Source organism: Dendropsophus ebraccatus, chromosome 5, assembly GCF_027789765.1.
Source record: "Dendropsophus ebraccatus isolate aDenEbr1 chromosome 5, aDenEbr1.pat, whole genome shotgun sequence".
In the NCBI taxonomy this organism is placed as follows: domain Eukaryota; kingdom Metazoa; phylum Chordata; class Amphibia; order Anura; family Hylidae; genus Dendropsophus; species Dendropsophus ebraccatus.
Window position 1 is genome coordinate 6,315,645 of NC_091458.1, and position 23,812 is coordinate 6,339,456.

Below are 23,812 nucleotides of genomic sequence, written 5' to 3' on the forward strand. Positions count from 1 at the left end.
CTGTACACACTCATCACCACTATTCCTGCAGTGTCATCTGTCTCATCCGATCTCTGCTGTATCCACACATCTCATTCCTGTATCTGGGTCAGGTGACCCCTGATCAGCTGCCATCTTGACTTTTAGACTGTAAACTGCATCCCCTCCCTTTAACATCAATCCCATGACGCATCAGCACAGCAGCATCACAGCTAGACACAATACTGTCTGTGCCTGCTGGGAGGGCAGCGTAATACACCTCATCTCTCTATATCAGTATACGGTCAGGGAGGCTGTGATGTCATCAGATAGGGGTATTATAATCATCATCAATAACTGATGGGAGTCTCTTTCTCAGTCCATACAGCACAGAAACACAGGCAATTTCCAGGGGGGTCACCATGAAATCATGTGACCAAACCCAAGTATCTACGCCATCATGGAGCCATAACAATAATGGAGGAGGCAGACAGTATTAGGGGGAGCAGGGGACCCCTGTAAACCAGCATAATCCAGTCCCTTATTTATCATTCAGTTTTAGTCGGAGACCTTCATCTCACCGAGGGCTGAAACATGTGGGATGTCCAAACCTAAAGTAAGTAAGGTATACCTATAAGAAAGGTAGAGGACATTGCGGCATCATGAAAAATGTGAAACTTTATTTTCTGATGCAGTTACTCCATTTGCCCACTAGATGTCAGGCGTGTCCACAAGCTGATAGTTTACTGTTCATCTGTTCCTGCTGCTCTCTAGTGCCACCTGCAGGACGCAGCTTCCATATCAGTCAGTGATTTGATCCGTACAACACACTGCTGACAGGTGACCCTGCAGAGAGGGGGAGGAGATCACTCAGCAACGGTCGCCCCATTATAAGCCGACAGGGCTGTAGGGACCCAAACATTTCCTGTTCTTCTTTGCAGTTCTTATATCACCGGAGGATATATGTCACCTGGTCCTTATATCAGCGGAGGATATATGTCACCTGGTCCTTATATCACCGGAGGATATATGTCACCTCGTCCTTATATCACCGGAGGATATATGTCACCTGGTCCTTATATCACTGGAGGATATATGTCACCTGGTCCTTATATCACCGGAGGATATATGTCACCTGGTCCTTATATCACCGGAGGATATATGTCACCTGGTCCTTATATCACCAGAGGATATATATCACCTGGTCCTTATATCACCGGAGGATATATGTCACCTGATCCTTATATCTCTGGAGGATATATGTCACCTGGTCCTTATATCACCGGAGGATATATGTCACCTGGTCCTTATATCAGCGGAGGATATATGTCACCTGGTCCTTATATCACCGGAGGATATATGTCACCTCGTCCTTATATCACCGGAGGATATATGTCACCTGGTCCTTATATCACCGGAGGATATATGTCACCTCGTCCTTATATCACTGGAGGATATATGTCACCTCGTCCTTATATCACTGGAGGATATATGTCACCTCGTCCTTATATCACCGGAGGATATATGTCACCTGATCCTTATATCAGCGGAGGATATATGTCACCTGGTCCTTATATCACCAGAGGATATATGTCACCTCGTCCTTATATCACCGGAGAATATATGTCACCTGGTCCTTATATCACCGGAGGATATATGTCACCTGGTCCTTATATCACCGGAGGATATATGTCACCTCGTCCTTATATCACCGGAGGATATATGTCACCTGATCCTTATATCACCAGAGGATATATGTCACCTGGTCCTTATATCAGCGGAGGATATATGTCACCTGGTCCTTATATCACCGGAGGATATATGTCACCTCGTCCTTATATCAGCGGAGGATATATGTCACCTGGTCCTTATATTACCGGAGGATATATGTCACCTGGTCCTTATATTACCGGAGGATATATGTCACCTCGTCCTTATATCACCAGAGGATATATGTCACCTGGTCCTTATATCAGCGGAGGATATATGTCACCTCGTCCTTATATCACCAGAGGATATATGTCACCTGGTCCTTATATCAGCGGAGGATATATGTCACCTGGTCCTTATATCAGCGGAGGATATATGTCACCTCGTCCTTATATCAGCGGAGGATATATGTCACCTGGTCCTTATATCACCGGAGGATATATGTCACCTGGTCCTTATATCAGCGGAGGATATATGTCACCTCGTCCTTATATCAGCGGAGGATATATGTCACCTCGTCCTTATATCAGCGGAGGATATATGTCACCTGGTCCTTATATCAGCGGAGGATATATGTCACCTGGTCCTTATATCACTGGAGGATATATGTCACCTCGTCCTTATATCAGCGGAGGATATATGTCACCTGGTCCTTATATCAGCGGAAGATATATGTCACCTGGTCCTTATATCACCGGAGGATATATGTCACCTGGTCCTTATATCACCGGAGGATATATGTCACCTGGTCCTTATATCAGCGGAGGATATATGTCACCTGGTCCTTATATCAGCGGAGGATATATGTCACCTGGTCCTTATATCACCGGAGGATATATGTCACCTGGTCCTTATATCAGCGGAGGATATATGTCACCTGGTCCTTATATCAGCGGAGGATATATGTCACCTGGTCCTTATATCAGCGGAGGATATATGTCACCTGGTCCTTATATCACCAGAGGATATATGTCACCTGGTCCTTATATCACCAGAGGATATATGTCACCTGGTCCTTATATCAGCGGAGGATATATGTCACCTGGTCCTTATATCAGCGGAGGATATATGTCACCTCGTCCTTATATCAGCGGAGGATATATGTCACCTGGTCCTTATATCAGCGGAGGATATATGTCACCTGGTCCTTATATCACCAGAGGATATATGTCACCTGGTCCTTATATCAGCGGAGGATATATGTCACCTTAATTCATGAGCAAAAACTTCAAGGAACTGCAAAGACAATAATTCATAAAGTAAATTCTATAGGGACTAAACAATGTATACAGATACCTAACCATAATACACGCACACCTGACCATAATACACGCACACCTGACCACAGGGGCGTAACTGGAAATGTCTGGGCCCCATAGCAAACTTTTGATTGCGCCGCCCCCCCCCCCCCCCCCCCCCCCCCCCCCGACTGACCACTAAACGGTCAAGTGAAGTCATAACTACATAACCGCTAGCTCTGGTCAGGAGTGCTTGCAGTTAAAGGGACATTTGCAAAACCCAGGAGACCAGCAGGGCCACCCGGTGCTGCAAATGATGACGGCTCAGGGGGCCCAGTGTATTGCAGGAGCAGGCCATGGGGACCCCTGATGCAGCTGCTATAGTGGTAGTTACGCCTCTGCCTGACCATAATATACAGATACCTGACCATAATATACACACACCTGACCATAATATATATAAACCTCACCATAATGCACACACACCTGACCCTAGTATTTCTGGGGTGTATCTTCCTGTGTTTCCCAGATGGTCACCCCCCCTCCCCCCTCATCATGCCCCCTATAATAAGGTGACTTCCTCCATCCCCGCCCCCCATCATGCCCCCTATTATAATGTGACTTCCTCCATCCCCCCATCATGCCCCCTATAATAAGGTGACTTCCTCCATCCCCGCCCCCCATCATGCCCCCTATAATAAGGTGGTTTCCTCCATCCCCCCTATCATGCCCCCTATAATAAGGTGATTTCCTCCATCCCCCCATCATGCCCCCTATAATAAGGTGATTTCCTCCATCCCCTCCCATCATGCCCCCTATAATAAGGTGGTTTCCTCCATCCCCCCTATCATGCCCCCTATAATAAGGTGATTTCCTCCATCCCCCCATCATGCCCCCTATAATAAGGTGATTTCCTCCATCCCCGCCCCCCATCATGCCCCCTATAATAAGGTGATTTCCTCCATCCCCCCATCATGCCCCCTATAATAAGGTGATTTCTTCCATCCCGGCCCCCATCATGCCCCCTATAATAAGGTGACTTCCTCCATCCCCCCATCATGCCCCCTATTATAATGTGACTTCCTCCATCCCCCCCCCATCATGCCCCCTATAATAAGGTGACTTCTATATAATAAATGAGGAGCTTCTCACCTGAGCTGCAAACCGGGAAATCTCGCTTTTCATCTGGAAAATAGAATTTACAATTCACATTATTATTCAGAGCCATCAATATCCACATATTCTCTTGATGGACACCCACCTCCCCTATACATGGACACCCACCTCCCCTATACATGGACACCCACCTCCTCTATACATGGACACTCACCTCCCCTATACATGGTCACCCACCTCCCCTATACATGGTCACCCACCTCCCCTATACATGGACACCCACCTCCTCTATACATGGACACCCACCTCCCCTATACATGGACACTCACCTCCCCTATACATGGTCACCCACCTCCCCTATACATGGACACCCACCTCCTCTATACATGGACACCCACCTCCCCTATACATGGACACTCACCTCCTCTATACATGGACACTCACCTCCTCTATACATGGACACCCACCTCCTCTATACATGGACACCCACCTCCCCTATACATGGACACTCACCTCCTCTATACATGGACACCCACCTCCTCTATACATGGACACCCACCTCCTCTATACATGGACACCCACCTCCTCTATACATGGACACCCACCTCCCCTATACATGGTCACCTCCTCTATACATGGTCACCCACCTCCCCTATACATGGACACCCACCTCCTCTATACATGGACACCCACCTCCCCTATACATGGTCACCCACCTCCCCTATACATGGACACCCACCTCCTCTATACATGGACACCCACCTCCCCTATACATGGTCACCTCCTCTATACATGGACACCCACCTCCTCTATACATGGTCACCTCCTCTATACATGGTCACCCACCTCCCCTATACATGGTCACCTCCTCTATACATGGTCACCTCCTCTATACATGGTCACCCACCTCCCCTATACATGGACACTCACCTCCTCTATACATGGTCACCCACCTCCCCTATACATGGACACCCACCTCCTCTATACATGGACACCCACCTCCCCTATACATGGTCACCCACCTCCCCTATACATGGACACCCACCTCCTCTATACATGGACACCCACCTCCTCTATACATGGTCACCTCCTCTATACATGGTCACCTCCTCTATACATGGACACCCACCTCCTCTATACATGGTCACCTCCTCTATACATGGTCACCTCCTCTATACATGGTCACCCACCTCCCCTATACATGGTCACCTCCTCTATACATGGTCACCTCCTCTATACATGGTCACCCACCTCCCCTATACATGGACACTCACCTCCTCTATACATGGTCACCCACCTCCCCTATACATGGACACCCACCTCCTCTATACATGGACACCCACCTCCCCTATACATGGTCACCCACCTCCCCTATACATGGACACCCACCTCCTCTATACATGGACACCCACCTCCCCTATACATGGTCACCTCCTCTATACATGGTCACCTCCTCTATACATGGACACCCACCTCCTCTATACATGGACACCCACCTCCTCTATACATGGTCACCTCCTCTATACATGGTCACCTCCTCTATACATGGACACCCACCTCCTCTATACATGGACACTCACCTCCCCTATACATGGTCACCCACCTCCCCTATACATGGACACCCACCTCCTCTATACATGGTCACCCACCTCCCCTATACATGGACACCCACCTCCCCTATACATGGACACCCACCTCCCCTATACATGGTCACCTCCTCTATACATGGACACTCACCTCCCCTATACATGGTCACCCACCTCCCCTATACATGGACACCCACCTCCTCTATACATGGTCACCCACCTCCCCTATACATGGACACCCACCTCCCCTATACATGGACACCCACCTCCTCTATACATGGACACCCACCTCCTCTATACATGGTCACCCACCTCCCCTATACATGGACACCCACCTCCCCTATACATGGACACCCACCTCCTCTATACATGGTCACCCACCTCCCCTATACATGGACACCCACCTCCTCTATACATGGACACCCACCTCCCCTATACATGGTCACCCACCTCCCCTATACATGGTCACACACCTCTTCTATACATGGTCACCCACCTCTTCTATATGTGGTCACCCTCCTTCTCTATACATGGACACCCACCTCCTCTATACATGGACATCCACCTCCCCTGTACATGGACACCTACCTCCTAGGTACGTACAGTTGAAGTAACTGCACAGTTCACATGTACTTTCTAGGACATAAATGTTTCCTCTTTTCTCCACAAATCGGAACTTCTCAGCCACCGGGATCAGCACTTCCTGCTCTTTGGGGAAGAAGGAGAGTCTGTGGATGTCAACTCCGAAACAAGTTGTCATCTCAAAGAACAATCCTGTAGAATATTCTTTAGCTACTTCTATATTCCGAGAAGAGGAGGTGAATCTTCCGAACCTCAAGTCCACCTCCTCCTCCGACACCTGCAGAGGCCTGTCTGTGCCTCTGAAGACTTTGTAAGTCAGTGTTTGTCTTTTTGAGTTCTTCCTCAGGACCTGCAAGGCTCGGGTCAAGTAGAAGTGAAGAGCTTTATAGTGGAAGTTCTCCATGTAGCGTTTTCTCGATCTCCCGGCCAAAGTCACGTTTCCATTGAGCTCCTTATAGATTGGGCTGCTCTCTGGCCAGTCTGTTGTGTAGACGATGATCGCTATTCCAAACTCATCCCTAAACTCACAAGGAAGACGCACGGTTTTCTTCACCTTGATCCACTTCACCGCAGCCCGGTCCCATGCCGAGCAAAAGGCCGAGTTGAAGGCTTTCTCCCGAGTTAAAATTTTTGGCATGAGATCTGTCTCATATTGGTTGGAGCATCCGATGTATTGGTCATCAAATGAGTTGGGATTAAAGTTCATTATCTGATACTCGCACTTCATCTACAAGAACAACAAGGAAAAGAAATGTATCAGAAGAGTATGAAGGACATATTCACCAAAGGTAGAGGTCATAGCACTGAGACTGGAGGCCCAAGCATGAAGACTGGAGGCCACTGGATGAAGAGTGGCACATTGCATGGGAGACCATAGTATGGAGGACAGTGCTAGATGGTAGCATGGAGTGAGGAAGATATAGTATGGAGACTGGAGGCCATAGCATGGAGAAGAGTGCTAGATGATAGCATGAAGACTGGTGGCCCTAGCATGGAGACTAAAGGCCATTGAATGATAAGTGGCACATAGCATGTAGAAGAGTGCTAGATGATAGCATGAAGAGAGAAAGCTATAGCATTGAGACTAAAAGTCATAGCATGGAGACTGAAGGCCATAGCATGTAGAAGAGTGCTAGATGATAACATGGAGAGAGGAAGCTATAGCATGGAGAATGTAGACCATAGCATGGAGAAGAGTGCTAAATAATAACATGGAGAGAGGAAGCTATAGCATGGAGACTGGATGCCATAGTATGGAGACTGAAGGCCATAGCATGAAGAAGAGTGCTAAATAATAACATGGAGAGAGGAAGCTATGACATGAAGACTGAAGGCCATAGTATGGAAAAGAGTGCTCGATCATAGCATGGAGAGAGAGGAAGCTATAGCATGGAGACTGGAAACTATAGCATGGAGACTGAAGGCCATAGCATGGAGACTGAAGGCCATGGGATGAAGAGTGGCATATAGCATGGAGACTGGAGGATATAGCATGGAAACTGAAGGCCATAGCATGGAGACTGAAGGCCATGGGATAAAGAGTGGCACATAGCATGGAGAATGGAGGTCATAGCATGGAGAAGAGTGCTAGATGATAGCATGGAGAGAGGAAGCTATAGCATGGAGACTGGATGCCATAGCAAGAAGAAGAGTGCTAGATGATAGCATGGAGAGCGGAAGCCATAGCATGATGACTGGAGGCCATGGGATGTAGAGTGGTACATGGCATGGAGACTGGAGGCCATGGGATGTAGAGTGGTACATGGCATGGAGACTGGAGGTCACTGCATGGAGACTAGAGGTCATGGGATGAACTGTGGCACATAGCATGGAGAGTGGAGGCCACGGTATGGAGAAGAGTGCTAGATGATAGCATGGAGAGTAAAGACCATAGTATAGAAAATGGCCCTAGCATGGAGAAGGATGCTAGAGCATGGAGAGTGGCGAGCACAGTGTGTGCTTAAAAGTCATAATCTGGACAGTGGAGGCCATTGCATGGGGAGTAGAAATTGTAGTATGGAGAGTGGAGGCCACAGTATAGAGCCTGGAGGCCATAGCATGGAGAGTGAAAGTCATTGCATAGTGGAGGCCATAACACGGAGACTAGATGGCAGCTTGCGCTGCCCCCTGGTCACCGTAGAGAAGGAACATTAAGCTGTGACTGTGAAGGAAACTAAAGTCAATATGACAGATTGGCATTTATTATTGTACCATGAGGAGAGACCATGTCTGTGATGCTGGATCAGATGGATCATAGAGACAGACTGCCCCATAGACATCATGGCTCCAGCAGAAGCTCCCTGGGGCTATACGCCCACCTCTGATAGTGAAGCCCCCAGCAGTCGCCCCTTCTCCTTATGCTCCTCCATATATTTGGATGAATCCACGACTATCAGTGGAGACCCCAGAGACCGATCACCATTGGTTTCTGCCCAGTTCTCCCTGTGTATTAGACTCCTATTGCTCCAGTCCTCACTCTAACAGCACTGACGGGACTACCCCGGTATCGGCAGCCTCTATATAGTGTCCTTACCGATGGCAGGAAGCCAAAGTGATCCACAGCAACTTGTTTTCCTGCATTTTTCTTGTTTTTCTTCCAAACTGTTTTGCCGGAGATCCAGGCGTCATAATCTACATAGTAATCTATGAGAATAGATCAGAAGGTCACTGTTTCCCTTACGTCCTAAGCAGCAGCACGAATGGGGGACTCTATCTTCCTGCAATGATAGGAGAGATGGTAAGAACAATTAAAGATTTAATAGAGCCGCCTATAAGAACCCGGCCTACCCTGGGCTGCTTGTTTCTGTCCCCCTAAGGTTGCATTCACACGTTCCGTGTTCTGCTGCGCTGTAATGACAGAGCCGCGCGCCTGATTCATTACAGTGCGGTGCATATCTGTACAGTTTCCCCGCTCCCAGCATCTTATCACAGATGCTGCCCAGGCAGGGGGAGAAGTCCGTTACACGCATTCCACGTCCGTGTTCCGTGCGGAACAGGGAATGTGTGAACACAGCCTTAGAGCTCCCAGTTGTGTACTGGATACACCTGCTGTCTCATTACTTCCCCTTATACGGCTATCAGATGATACGGTGACCCTATGAAGCTTCTGTGTGTGTGAACACAGCCTTAGAACGCTGTCACACATCCAGGATCCGCAGCAGGTTTGATATCAATTTAACTAAATAAGTGAACACGGCATCAGATCAGCTGCGGATCCTGTACGTGTGACGGCAGCCTAAGAGTTGTAGTTAAGTATTGTGTACACAACACTATACACTCCAGCAGTATAAATAGTTGGATCTGTATTGGACGTTCTCAGGAGAGTCCTTTCTTAAAATAACGTCCATTATCTACCTCAGTCTAATAGAAAGAAAAGGAGCTTCTGCTTCTGTTCCACATTCTATAGGAATTCCAGTACGGAGGGTTCAGGAAAAGGTCCTGCACAAGGAGGACCAGACATCTCTGAGGTCCTGGGGATGAAGACAAAGGGGGACATTTATCAAAGATACGCCTGAGGTGATGTCTACTGTACTTTGCCATTTTGAGAAAATCCGAGGTCAGTAGACGGGTGGTTACGGCAAATGATGTCCCCCCATCTTATGTGTCTTGCTATATCCCCATTTGTGCTGCTGCTTAGGATGTAAGGGAAACAGTAATTTTTTTCACTTACTTTTAAGACAACCCTGCGAATTGTTTTCTTATTGTTATGTATTGTCGTTAGGATTACACAGGGAGCCTAGGGTAGGCCGGGTTCTTATAGGAGGGGTAAATTAAATTTAATTGTTGTTACCATCTGTCCTATCATTGCAGGAAGATGGACCCCCCCCCCCCCCCCCCTTTGTGCTGCTGCTTAGGATGTAAGGGAAAGAGAATTTATGGTAAGTAAAAAATGACACCATATAAGGATGATGATGAGGGACAATCCCATCGGCTACAACCCCCATCCTACCTGTAGGGATCCCGGCCAGGTCCAGACACAAAGACACCGAGACGACAAACAGAAGGTTCATTGTATGGAATTATCTGCAGAAACAGGAAAAAAAACATAAAAAGAGGCAATAAAGTTACTGAGAATAAAAGGAACCTCTATATCATCCAGCCAGCGCTCTTGATGGATCTAGAGGTGCTGTTCTCGCCCGATGTGTAAATACAATGGGATCAAATACAGAACCGATGGGACGTTCCAAATGTTTATCAGTAACGGAAAGGAGGAGCGTGTGAGGTGTTATATACAGAGAGGTGCCCCTGCTCACCCCTCCTCGTATAGTCACGTGTGAGGTGTTATATACAGAGAGGTGCCCCTGCTCATCCCTCCTCATAGTCACATGTGAGGTGTTATATACAGAGAGGTGCCCCTGCTTACCCCATCTCGTATAGTCACATGTGAGGTGTTATATACAGAAAGGTGCTCCTGCTTAACCCTCCTCGTATAGTTACATGTGAGGTGTTATATACAGAGAGATGCCCCTGCTCACCCCTCCTCGTATAGTCACGTGTTAGGTGTTATATACAGAGAGATGCCCCTGCTCACCCCTCCTCGTATAGTCACATGTGAGGTGTTATATACAGAGAGGTGCCCCTGCTTACCCCTCCTCGTATAGTCACATGTGAAGTGTTATATACAGAGAGGTGCCCCTGCTCACCCCTCCTTGTATAGTCACATGTGAGGTGTTATATACAGAGAGGTGCCCCTGCTCACCCCTCCTCTTATAGTCACATGTGAGGTGTTATATAGAGAGGTGCCCCTGCTCACCCCTCTTCGTATAGTCACATGTGAGGTGTTATATACAGAGAGGTGCCCCTGCTCACCCCTCCTCGTATAGTCACATGTGAGGTGTTATATACAGAGAGGTGCCCCTGCTCACCCCTCCTCATAGTCACATGTGAGGTGTTATTTACAGAGAGGTGCCCCTGCTTACCCCTCCTCGTATAGTCACATGTGAGGTTTTATATACAGAGAGGTGCCCCCGCACACCCCTCCTCAAAGTCATATGTAAGGTGTTCTATACAGATAGGTGCCCCTGCTTACCCCTCCTTGTATAGTCACGTGTGAGGTGTTATATACAGAGAGGTATCCCCGCTCATCCCTCCTCAAAGTCATATGTGAGGTGTTATATACAGAGAGGTGCCCCTGCTCATCCCTCCTCGTATAGTCACGTGTGAGGTGTTATATACAGAGAGGTGCCCCTGCTCATCCCTCCTCGTATAGTCACGTGTGAGGTGTTATATACAGAGAGGTGCCCCTGCTCACCCCTCCTTGTATAGTCGAGGTGTTATATACAGAGAGATGCCCCTGCTTACCCCTCCTCATAGTCACATGTGAGATGTTATATGGAGCACTCCCTCCCTTGCTCACCCCTCTTTGTAAGTAACATCTGGGTGTTGCACCACTTGGTGCGGTGTTCCCAGGCTGTTTCTCCGGTGCGGTAGTCCCACGCTGTTTCTCCGGTGCGGTGGTCTCAGGTGTTTCCCTGGTGTGGTGGTCTCAGGTGTTTCTCCGGTGCGGTGGTCTCAGGTGTTTCCCTGGGTCTCGTGTGTGTCACTGATGCAGTAGTCCCGGGCTTTTTCTCTGGTGCGGTGGTCTCAGGTGTTTCCCTGGTGTGGTGGTCCCAGCTGTTTCTCTGGTGCGGTGGTCTCAGGTGTTTCCCTGGTGTGGTGGTCCCGGGCTGTTTCTCTGGTGCGGTGGTCTCAGGTGTTTCCCTCGGTCTTGGGTGTTTTCAGCTCTTTTCTTGTGGAGACGTTTCTTCCGGTTTTACAGCCTGGAGGAAGCAGAGTTTTGGCGAGAGACGCTGTAACTTCTGTTAACTCTTTAACTTCCTGATTGTCTCAGGAGCTGTATATACAGGAGGGGAGGATGTCAGCATGCAGCTGTATATACAGGAGGGGAGGATGTCAGCATGCAGCTGTATATACAGGAGGGGAGTTTGCTCACATTATGGCACAGATCACACTGACCATTCTTTCTTGAGAAGAGATCTGACAGTAACTGTGGTGAGCTGGGGGTCTGCAGGGGGTGGTGTAGTGCAGGATAGCCGGGGGCTGTAGTGTGGGATAGCTGGCTGCTGTAGTGCGGGATAGCCGGGGGCTGTAGTGCAGGATAGCCTGGGGCTGTAGTGTGGGATAGCTGGCTGCTGTAGTGCGGGATAGCCGGGGGCTGTAGTGCAGGATAGCCTGGGGCTGTAGTGTGGGATAGCTGGCTGCTGTAGTGCGGGATAGCCGGGGGTGTCATGCAGGATAGCCGGGGGTGTCATGCAGGATAGCCGGGGGCTGTAGTGTGGGATAGCCGGGGGTGTCATGCAGGATAGCCGAGGTCTGTAGTGCAGGATAGCCGGGGGTTGTGGTGCGGGATCACCGGGTGCTGTAGTGCGCGATAGCTGTGTGGTGTAGTGCGGGATAGCCGGGGGCTGTAGTGCGAGATAGCCGGGGGCTGTAGTGCGGGATAGCCGGGGGCTGTAGTGCGGGATAGTCGGAGGCTGTAGTGCGGGATAGCCGGGAGCTGTAGTGCGGGATAGCCGGGGACTGTAGTGCGGGATAGCCGGGGACTGTAGTGCGGGATAGCTGGCTGCTGTAGTGCGGGATAGCCGGGGACTGTAGTGCGGGATAGCCAGGGGCTGTAGTGCGGGATAGCCGGGGGCTGTAGTGTGGGATAGCCGGGGGCTGTAGTGCGGGATAGCCGGGGGCTGTAGTGCGGGATAGCCGGGGGCTGTAGTGCGGGATACCCTGGGGCCGTAATGCGGGATAGCCGGGAGCTGTAGTGCGGGATACCCGGGAGCTGTAGTGCGGGATAGCCGGGGGCTGTAGTGCGGGATAGCTGGCTGCTGTAGTGTGGGATAGCTGGCTGCTGTAGTGTGGGATAGCCGGGGACTGTAGTGCGGGATAGCCGGGGACTGTAGTGCGGGATAGCTGGCTGCTGTAGTGTGGGATAGCCGGGGACTGTAGTGCGGGATAGCTGGCTGCTGTAGTGTGGGATAGCTGGCTGCAGTAGTGTGGGATAGCCGGGGGCTGTAGTGCGGGATAGCCGGGGGCTGTAGTGCGGGATAGCCGGGAGCTGTAGTGCGGGATAGCCGGGGGCTGTAGTGCGGGATAGCCAGGGGCTGTAGTGCGGGATAGCCGGGGGCTGTAGTGCGGGATAGCCGGGGGCTGTAGTGCGGGATAGCCGGGGGCTGTAGTACGGGATCACCGGGTGCTGTAGTGCAGGATCACCGGGTGCTGTAGTGCGGGATAGCCGGGGGCTGTAGTACGGGATCACCGGGTGCTGTAGTGCAGGATCACCGGGTGCTGTAGTGCGGGATAGCCGGGTGCTGTAGTGCGGGATAACCATGTGGTGTAGTGTGGGATAGCCGTGTGGTGTAGTGCGGGATAGTCGGGGGCCGTAATGTGGGATAGCCGGGAGCTGTAGTGCGTTATAGCCGGGGGCTGTAGTGCGGGATAGCGGGGGACTGTAGTGCGGGATAGCCGGGGGCTGTAGTACAGGATCACCAGGTGCTGTAGTGCAGGATCACCGGGTGCTGTAGTGTGGGATAGCCGGGAGCTGTAGTGCGGGATCACCATGTGGTGTAGTGCGGGATAGCCGGGGGCTGTAGTGTGGGATCACCGGGTGCTGTAGTGCGTGATAACCATGTAGTGTAGTGCGGGATAGCCGGGGGCTGTAGTGCGGGATCACCATGTGGTGTAGTGCGGGATAGCCGTGTGGTGTAGTGTGGAATAGCCGAGTGGTTTAGTGTGGGATAGCCGGGTGCTGTAGTACAGGATCACCGGGTGCTGTAGTGCGGGATCACCGGGTGCTGTAGTGCGGGATCACCGGGTGCTGTAGTGCGGGATTACCATGTGGTGTAGTGCGGGATAACCATATGGTGTAGTGCGGGATAGTCGGGGGCTGTAGTGCGGGGTCACCATGTGGTGTAGTGCGGGATAGCCGCGTGGTGTACTGCGGAATAGCCGGGTGGTGTAGTGCGGGATAGCCGGGGGCTGTAGTGTGGGATCACCGGGTGCTGTAGTGCGGGATAGCCGTGTGGTGTAGTGCAGAATATCCGCGTGGTGTAGTGCGGGATAGCCGGGGGCTGTAGTTGTAAAACCTGGAGTCGTGGATCCACTGAACTGTCACTAGCGATGGCACTAACCTCACCAGGGAGCGGAGTCTAAGGGGCCGCTGGTTTTCACCAGAGCCCGCCGCAAGGCGGGATGGACTTGCTGCGGCAGGCGACCCCCAGGTCGCTACCCCTGGCTTGGTTGCTAGTGACGGCAGGCGAGGCGTGGCAGGAGCAGTAGGCAGGAGATAGTGCAGGCAGAGGTCTGTAGGCGTAATCGCAGGTGGCGGACAGGACTCAGGAACAATGGGAAGGCAGCGGGCAGGGACTAGGGACAAGGACTGCGGACAGGAACAAGGAACAAGGACTAAGGTCAGGAACCACAGGGAGCTGGGCCAAACGCTATGGGAAGCATGCAGAGGCTCCAACACCTGTAGTGGGGCAGGGCTGGAATTTATAGGGAGAGATTAGTGCAACTTCCAATTAGGGGCGGACTGGCCCTTTAAATCTGAGACAGCCGGCGCGCGTGCCCTAGTAGGCCGGTCTTTTGAACTCCCGGATGCCCGGCCACCATAGAGGAATGACCCCACTTCAAGATCCGTCTTCGAAGAGCAGGGCGCACATAGGTCTTTCCGGGAGGCAATCTTTGAAGAGTGGATGTGGCGACTGGCACTAGGCGATCGGGAGGTATAATGTGGCGAGGAGAGTCCTCTTGTCCCATGACGTCAGATGCTCAGGAGAGAGCATTGGCTTTCACGTTCTTCTCAGCCGGACGGAAATGGATAACGAAGTTGAAACGTGAAAAGAAAAGCGACCACCTGGCCTGCCGGGGATTGAGACGTTGGGACGATTGGAGGTAGAGAAGATTCTTGTGGTCCGTGTAGATATTTACCGGATGCCTAGCCCCCTCTAGGAGATGACGCCACTCCTCCAGTGCCAACTTAATCGCCAAGAGTTCTCGGTCGCCAATAGTATAGTTCCTCTCGGCAGGGGAGAAAGTCTTTGAGAAGAACCAACAGGTTTGGGTTTTGCCTGATGTGTCCCTTTGCGAGAGGACGGCTCCAGCGCCTACTGAAGATGCGTCGACCTCAAGTGAAAACGGCTTGGTGGCATCCGGGCGAACTAGAGCAGGAGCAGAAGCAAAGGCTGACTTTAGGCTAGTGAAGGCTTGCTCGGCCTCAGGTGGCCAATGCCTGGGATCCGCCTTCTTCTTAGTGAGAGCCACGATGGGTGCGACCAGGGTAGAGAAGTGTGGGATGAACTGCCGATAGTAGTTGGCAAATCCTAGGAGGCGTTGGATAGCTCTGAGTCCCACAGGACGTGGCCACTGGAGAACAGCTGAGAGCTTGGCCGGATCCATTTGTAGACCCTGGTCGGAGACGATATACCCAAGAAACGGAAGACTGCGTTGATGGAAAACGCACTTCTCTAGCTTGGCGTACAAATGATTGGCCCGTAGTCTTCGTAGGACCTGACGTACTTGTGTCACGTGAGTCTGCTGGTCAGGGGAGAAGACCAAAATGTCGTCAAGATAGACAATGACGCAGACATAGAGGAGGTCACGGAAGATGTCATTGACGAATTCCTGGAAAACCGCTGAGGCATTGCATAGGCCGAATGGCATGACCAGGTATTCGTAGTGCACATCTCTGGTGTTAAAAGCCTTCCATTCATCTCCTTCACGAATACGGATTAAATTGTCTGCTCCCCTGAGGTCCAGCTTAGAAAAGGTCTTGGCTCCACGGAGACGGTCAAATAGTTCAGGGATAAGTGGAAGAGGATATCGGTTCTTGACTGTCACCTTATTTAGGCCCCTGTAGTCTATGCATGGGCGAAGAGAACCGTCCTTCTTCTGCACAAAGAAGAATCCTGCGCCAGCAGGGGACGTGGATTTGCGAATGAAACCCTTCTGTAGGTTCTCCCGGATGTAGAAAGACATGGCCTCAGTCTCGGGCACGGAGAGAGGGTACACCCGACCTCGTGGAGGAGAAGTTCCAGGCAGGAGGTCTATGGGAAAATCATATGTTCCGTGAGGGGGTAGAGAGTCCGCCTCTTTGGCAGAAAAGAGGTCAGCCAAGTATTGGTATTCTGCCGGTAGGCCGGGTAGAGGCTTGACGGAGTCAGGTGACGTCATAGAGCACTTGGGCTGAGGAAGCTTCAGACACCGGTTAGGACAGTCCAGACCCCAACTGAGAATCTCCCCGGTTCTCCAGTCTAGCTTAGGGGTATGTAATTGCAGCCAAGGTAGACCCAACAGGATGTCGGAAGAGGAATGGTGCAAGACGTAGAAGGAGATCTTCTCCTGATGTAAAGCGCCCACCTGGAGGACTTGAGGTGCAGTCTGGTAGAGCACAGCTTCAGCAAGAGTCTCGCCCATGACCGAGGAGATAGACAGGGATCGGGCTAGCTGGATCACGGGTAGCCGCCATCTTTGGACCAAGGTAGCTGCAATGAAACTGTCCGCAGACCCGGAGTCGATGAAGGCAGTAGTCTGGTGAATTTGTCCTGAGGGTGTCTGGATGGAAACTGGCATAGACAATCTTGGAGAGGTGGCATTCACACCTAGGGAGGCCTCTCCTACCGGACCTAGGTGCGTGCGTTTCCCGGACACTGAGGACGTTGGGGACATCTCTGCCGGAAGTGATCAGAGCCACAGCAATAGAGACAGAGATTCGGCTCTAGTCGGCGAGCCCTCTCATGAGGAGTCAGGCAAACTCGTTCTACTTGCATGGGAACCTCAGGAGTCGACTGGGGTACAGGAGCAGCAGGATTCTGGAAAACCGGTGCCAGGCGGTGATGGCAACGGGGCAGGCTTAGTCGACGTTCTTGCCGGACTTCCTCCTCTCTCTCGGAAAATCGGTTGTCGACTCTGGTAGCCAGTAGGATTAGATCGTTTAGAGATGTAGGGAGGTCGCGGGCGGAGAGCACGTCGTTCACCCGACTGGATAGGCCCTTCTTGAAGGTGGCTATTAGAGCGGCCTCATTCCAGTCTAATTCAGCTGCCAGAGTGCAGAACTGGATGGCGTAGTCACCAACAGAGGAGCTCCCTTGAGAGAGGTTGAGGAGAGCAGTCTCAGCTGAAGAAGCACGGGCAGGTTCCTCAAAGACGGAGCGAAACTCGGCCAGGAAGGTTCGGAGATTGGCAGCAACAGGGTCATCTCGGTCCCACAGCGGCGTGGCACAGGCCAGAGCTCTACCCTCCAATAGGCTGATGATGAAAGCCACTTTAGAGCGCTCGATGGGAAACTGACCACTTAAGAGTTCAATATGCATGGTGCATTGAGTCACAAATCCCCTGCACAACTTGGAATCGCCTCCATATTTACTCGGGAGAGCCAGTCGAAGTCTCGAAGAGGCTACAGGAGGTGGTGAGCGCTGAGCTGTAGTATTCTGCTGTAAGGCGGCAGTCAGTTGCTGGATCTGCTGCGACTGTTGCTGGATTTGTTGAGCCTGATGAGCGACCACTCTGGCTACGTCACAGAGATCAGGCACCTCGCCTGGATCCATGGTTGGAGCCTACTGTAACGCCTGGAGTCGTGGATCCACTGGACCGTCACTAGCGATGGCACTAACCTCACCAGGGAGCGGAGTCTAAGGGGCCGCTGGTTTTCACCAGAGCGCGCCGCATGGCGGGATGGACTTGTTGCTGCAGGCGACCCCCAGGTCGCTACCCCTGGCTTGGTTGCTTGTGACGGCAGGCTAGGTGTGGCAGGAGCAGTAGGCAGGAGTAATCGCAGGTGGCGGACAGGACGACAGGGAGCTGGGCCAAACGCTATGGGAAGCATGCAGAGGCTCCAACACCTGTAGTGGGGCAGGGCTGGAATTTATAGGGAGAGATTAGTGCAACTTCCAATTAGAGGCGGACTGGCCCTTTAAATCTGAGACAGCCGGCGCGCGTGCACCCTAGGAGGCAGGGACGCGCGCCGGCCGGCACAGACGGAGACAGGAGCAGGGCGAGGTAAGGTGCCCCCCGGGGCCGAACAGGTAGAAGTGCCGGGTCCCTGCACAAGGCCCCCGGTGGCTGCATGTAGCAGAGAGAGGTCGCGGCGGCGGCCCGAAGCACGGGCCCCCGCCGCGGCCGTGACAGTAGTGCAGGATAGGCGGGGGCTGTAGTGCAGGATATCCGGGGGCTGCAGTGCGGGATAGCCGGGTGATGTTGTGGTGACGGCGGGCCGGATGGTGTTGCCTCTCGGGGATGTTTAGGGTCACTTGGGCACTTGTCACGGTAGCCTGGAGTAGTATTCAACCCACCTGGACTGTTGGTACAGCCACACACAGACAGAGAGAATAGCCCAAGTGTACAGGGGTGTGCAGGTGCAGGTGCTTCAAGAGTAGACCAGAGTCCTGTGCGTTTTGGTAAAAATAAAATACTTTTCTAAATAGTAACTGTGCAAATGTGGTAATCGGCCAGTTACTGTGATGTTGTTTGTCACGACGCCAGCACTGTAGTAGTACACAGGTGTGATCTTAATACCTCGGCCGGTTTATGTCCCCAAATGGTCGGTAACTTCCAGGTTTGTTGCAGGTCACTTGGGCACTTGTCACGGCAACCTGGAGTGGTAGTTGACCCACCTGGGATGTCGGTACCGCCACCCACAGAGAAGGGGGAAAAATAACCCAAGGTAGAGAGTGGTGCGTAGGTGCAGGAAGATAAGACAGAGTCCCGTGCGTTTAGTATAAATATGGAACACTTTCCTGAACAATGTTGCAGGTGAACAGTACACTGAATACAGGTAGTGCAGGTCTTGATAAACTTGGTTGCTAACAGTAGAATAAGATCAGTGACTTTTAGAAGTAGGTGCTTGTTAGAAGTAAGTGCTTTGTAGAGGTAGAGAGAGGAGATGAGTTGCCAGAGGAGCCCTGCCCAATGTAGATTCTGTACTCTGCTGGAACAGGAGTGAAGAGAAAAAGAGATAAGTGATAGTCATACTAACTTATAGACTATAGTCTGACCGCCTTCTGCCCCCTAATTGCGTAGAACTCGTCCTAGGTGGGTAGAACAAGTCCCAGTTATCGGTTATCTGGGTGTAGCAGACTTTCAATATTACCTGGTTGTCCTGCGCAGTAGGATACGTAGACCTATTCCTGTAGCTTTGTCCTACTGGGGTCGATTCCTCTTGTTTCAGGAAAGCGCCCTGCACTTTTAAGACACTTTACTAGCGTGGGCTAGTGTTAGGAAGGGAACTGGGAAGACAACAGACTTGTGCAACCTTAACACTGGCACCCGCCCCAGCTCGCCCTACCTACTTGCCACAACAGCTCTAAATAATTGCGGACAATTCCCTACGTTGTAGTAAGTGCAAACACGAAACAAGACAAGATGAAACTCACACAACAAAAGAAAAGTCAGCGGGCAAGGTTGGCAACAAACGGGCAGCAGAAGTACAAAGTCAGAATCCACAAGCAAGGTCGAGGTCATGAAATCCAAAATTCAGAATAATTAATCCAGCAAGGTAAGTGCAGGGAGAACTAAGAAACATGGAACGGATCACAGAAGACATAAGCAAAGAACATAATAAAACCAGGAAGGGATTATGGCCAAAAGCGCAGTCTTTGGCGCAGAGGTCGAATCTTCGCTGCAGAGGGTGGCACTGATGCCTTTTCAGGCACGACCATGACAGCTAGGGTGTTCTAAGTGGCTTCTCTCCCCTTAAGGTAGCTTAGCACTGCATCATTGTAGTGGTGGCTTGCATAAAAGTCTCTTTCAGAGTTAGGGTACTATTACACAGAACGATAATCGGCCGATTCGGCCGATTATCATTCCATGTAATAAATACAACGGTCAGCTGATGACAACGATCAACGGCTGATCGTTGATATCGGTTCTGACCTATTTTTGTTGGGTGCCGACCGCGCACCGCTACGTGTAATAGCGGTGCGCGGGCGGCGACTAACGATATACATGACCCATCCACGTTACAGGGCTGCGGTCTTCTTCTCAACAGGTCCCGCGCGCTGTAACGTCAGAGTGGCCTGTCAGCTGACAGGCCGCCTGGCCAATCACAGGCCGCGGCGGTCCTGGCCTGTGATTGGCTGAGTGGCCTGTCAGCTGACAGGCCACTCTGACGTTACAGCGCGCAGGACCTGGTGAGAAGAAGACCGCAGCAGCAGCCCTGGAACGTGGATGGGTAATGTATATAGTTATGCAAGGGCTGCAAGGACATCGGTTATACACAACATTGGCAGTGTTATATCAAGCCTGGTTATATACAACATTGGCAGTGTTACATACAGCCTGGTTATATGCAACATTGTCAGTGTTATATACAGCCTGGTTATATACAACATTGTCAGTGTTACATACAGAGCCTGGTTATATACAACATTGGCAGTGTTATATACAGCCTGGTTATACACAACATTGGCAGTGTTACATACAGCCTGGTTATATGCAACATTGTTAGTGTTATATACAGCCTGGTTATATACAACATTGGCAGTGTTATATACAGAGCCTGGTTATATACAACATTGGCAGTGTTGTATACAGCCTGGTTATACACAACATTGGCAGTGTTATATCAAGCCTGGTTATATACAACATGGTCAGTGTTATATACAGCCTGGTTATATACAACATTGTCAGTGTTACATACAGAGCCTGGTTATATACAACATTGGCAGTGTTATATACAGAACCTTGTTATATACAACATTGGCAGTGTTATATACAAAGCCTAGTTATATACAACATTGGCAGTGTTTTATACAGCCTGGTTATGTACAAAATTGGCAGTGTTATTGCCAGGTACATAGACATAAAGATTTTTTACCTGATACAACTCTGGAGCAGCAACATATAATTGTCCATGCGGAAAACATGCAGAATCCAGATTTATGCCGCCACCTGCAGTGATCAGCCTTAAGCCTTGTTTATTGTCATTGCAAAGGCTGCCTAACAGGAAACTGCAATCGTCTAAAAGGTATTGTTTTACCTATGTTAATCAGTGGAATTTGTGTATAGTTGGAGGGGTTCTGTATAACCTAAAGTGTATAGTTTTTAGGGGTCCTGTATACCTGTAGTGTATAGTTGGGGGGAGGGGGGCTGTATACCTGCAGTGTATAGTTGGTGGAGGTCCTGTATACCTTTAGTTTATAGTTTGAGGGTCCTGGATAACTATAGTTTACGGTTCGGGGGTCCTGGATACCTGTAGTGTATAGTTGTGGGGTCCAGTATAGCTGTAGTGTATAGTTTGGGGGTCCTGTAATACCTGTAGTGTATAGTTTGGGGATATTGTATACCTGTAGTATATAGTTGGTGAAGGTGCTGTATACCTGTAGTGTAGAATTGGGGGGCCTGGTATACCTTCCCTGTATAGTTTGGAGGTCCTGGATACCTGTAATGTATAGTCCATGGAGATGCTGTATACCTGTAGTTTATAGTTGGTGGAGGTGCAGTATACGTCTAGTATATTGTTTGGGGGCCCTGTATACCTGTAGTGTAGAGTTGGGGGGTCCTGTATATCTGTACTATGTAGTTTGGGGGTCCTGTATACCTGGAGTATATAGTTGGTGGAGGTGCTATATACCTGTAGTCTATAGTTGGTGGAGGTCCTGTATACCTGTAGTGTAGAGTTGGGGGGTCCTATATACTCGTAGTGTATAGTTGGTGGAGGTCCTGTATACCTGGAGTATATAGTTGGTGGAGGTGCTATATACCTGTAGTGTATAGTTGGTGGAGGTGCTATATACCTGTAGTGTATAGTTGGTGGAGGTGCTGTATACCTGTAGTGTATTGTTTGGGGGTCCTATATACCTGTAGTGTAGAGTTAGGGGGGTCCTGTACATCTGTACTTTATAGTTTGGGGTCCTGTATACCTGTAATATATAGTTGGCGGAGGTCCTGTATACCTGTAGTGTATAGTTTGGGGGTCCTGTATACCTGTAGTGTATAGTTTGGGGGTCCTGTATACCTGTAGTATAGAGTTGGTGGAGGTGCTGTATACCTGTAGTATAGAGTTGGTAGAGTTGGTGGAGGTCCCATATACCTGTAGTGTATAGTTTGGGGTCCTGTGAAAATGAAAGTAGTGACATCCAACTGCCATTACTGCTGGGGAGCTGCAGCACTAATGATGTCACCTGTGTGTGCAGTGTGGAGATTCTCCCATTCATTTCTATGGGGCACTCTTCCCCCTTTGCTCCCGTCCCATACATCTGGCAAGGACGGGATCTTCACTCTAACCTTCCCGGGCACCCAATGTATCTGTGTGCCAAATTTGGGGGTCAAACGGTTCAGGCGTTTGATAGTCTATATGGGACAGACTTTCATTTTTATGATATAGTTGTGTGTTTAGTTGGTGGAAGTCCTGAATACCTGTATTATATAGTTTGGGGGGCCCTGAATACCTGTACTTTATAGTTTGGGGGTTCTATATACCTGTAGTATATAGTTGGTGGAGGCCAGGTATACTTGTAGTGTATAATTCGGGGGGTACTGTATACCTGCAGTACATAGTTGGTGGAGGTTCTGTATACCTGTACTGTATAGTTGTGAGTCCTGTATACCTGTACTGTATCCTGTATACCTGTAGTGTAGAGTTTGGTGGTCCTGTATACCTGTAGTATATGGTTGGTGGAGGTCATGTATACTTGTAGTGTACAATTCAGGGGGTCCTGTATACCTGCTGTATACCTGTACTGTATAGTTGTGAGTCCTGTATACCTGTAGTGTATACTTTGGAGGGTCCTGTATACCTGTACTGTATCCTGTATACCGGTGGTGTATTGTTTTGGGGTCCTGTATACCTGTAGTGTATAGTTGGTGGAGGTCCTGTATACCTGTAGTGTATAGTTTTGGGGTCTAGTATACCCTTAGTATATAGTTGGTGCAGGTCCTGTATACCTGTAGTGTATAGTTTTGAGGTCCTGTATACCTGTACTGGATAGTTGGTGGAAGTCCTGTATACCTGTAGTGTATAGTTTTGTGGTCCTGTATACCTGTAGTATAGAGTTGGTGAAGGCCCTGTATACCTGTAGTGTATAGTTTTGGGGTCCTGTATATCTGTAGTATATAGTTGGTTGAAGTCCTGTATAGTTTTGTGGTCCTGTATACCTGTAGTATAGAGTTGGTGGAGGCCCTGTATACCTGTAATGTGTAGTTTTGGGGTCCTGTATACCTGTAGTATATAGTTGGTGGAGGTCCTGTATATCGGTAGTGTATAGTTTTGGGGTCCTGTATACCTGTAATGTCCTGTATACCTGTATTGTAGGGTTGGAGTAGGGGGTCTACCATTTATTTCTGTGGATGTTGTAAGGCAGCTGCCCTAGCAACCAATCAGATTCCAGCTCCCTGTGAAACTGAAAGTAGGTTGCTAAGGCTTCCAACTGTCATTGCTGCTTGGCAGCTGCAGCACTAATTATATCACCTGTGTGTGCAGTGAGGCAATTAAACAGGTGCAATCTTGTACTGAAGTTCCTAAAGGCACAGTACATGCTACAACAGTCTCCCAATTAGGTGCAATACAGTTTGGAGATACTGGCTCAGACGCCCTGAGCTGGGTACTTGGGATACAATATTCACTGCCACACGTTGGTGTACCTGAGAATACTGAAGACTGTGTGTGCAGGTGTACCTGAGAATACTGAAGACTGTGTG

The 23,812-nt window shown here is 50.2% G+C and overlaps 1 protein-coding gene across 2 annotated transcripts; it reads right to left on the minus strand.

Moving 5' to 3' along the window:
- Window positions 1–618: 618 nt before the first annotated feature.
- On the minus strand, window positions 619–11,947 carry LOC138792227 (ecto-ADP-ribosyltransferase 5-like). 2 transcript variants are annotated; one of them, XM_069969390.1, is made up of 7 exons: window positions 11,547–11,947; window positions 10,140–10,213; window positions 8,724–8,833; window positions 6,197–6,917; window positions 4,059–4,091; window positions 2,876–2,904; window positions 619–804 (listed from the first exon to the last, which is right to left on the minus strand). In XM_069969390.1, the coding sequence occupies exons 2-6, from the start codon at window positions 10,198–10,200 to the stop codon at window positions 2,897–2,899; spliced, it is 933 nt and encodes a 310-aa protein (XP_069825491.1). In that variant the 5' UTR covers window positions 10,201–10,213; window positions 11,547–11,947; the 3' UTR covers window positions 619–804; window positions 2,876–2,896. The 2 variants fall into 2 exon arrangements, with proteins under 2 accessions (XP_069825491.1, XP_069825492.1); XM_069969391.1 differs by lacking the exons at window positions 619–804; window positions 8,724–8,833; window positions 11,547–11,947 and having other exon boundaries at window positions 2,632–2,904; window positions 10,140–10,214.
- Between the last annotated feature and the right edge of the window lie 11,865 nt (window positions 11,948–23,812).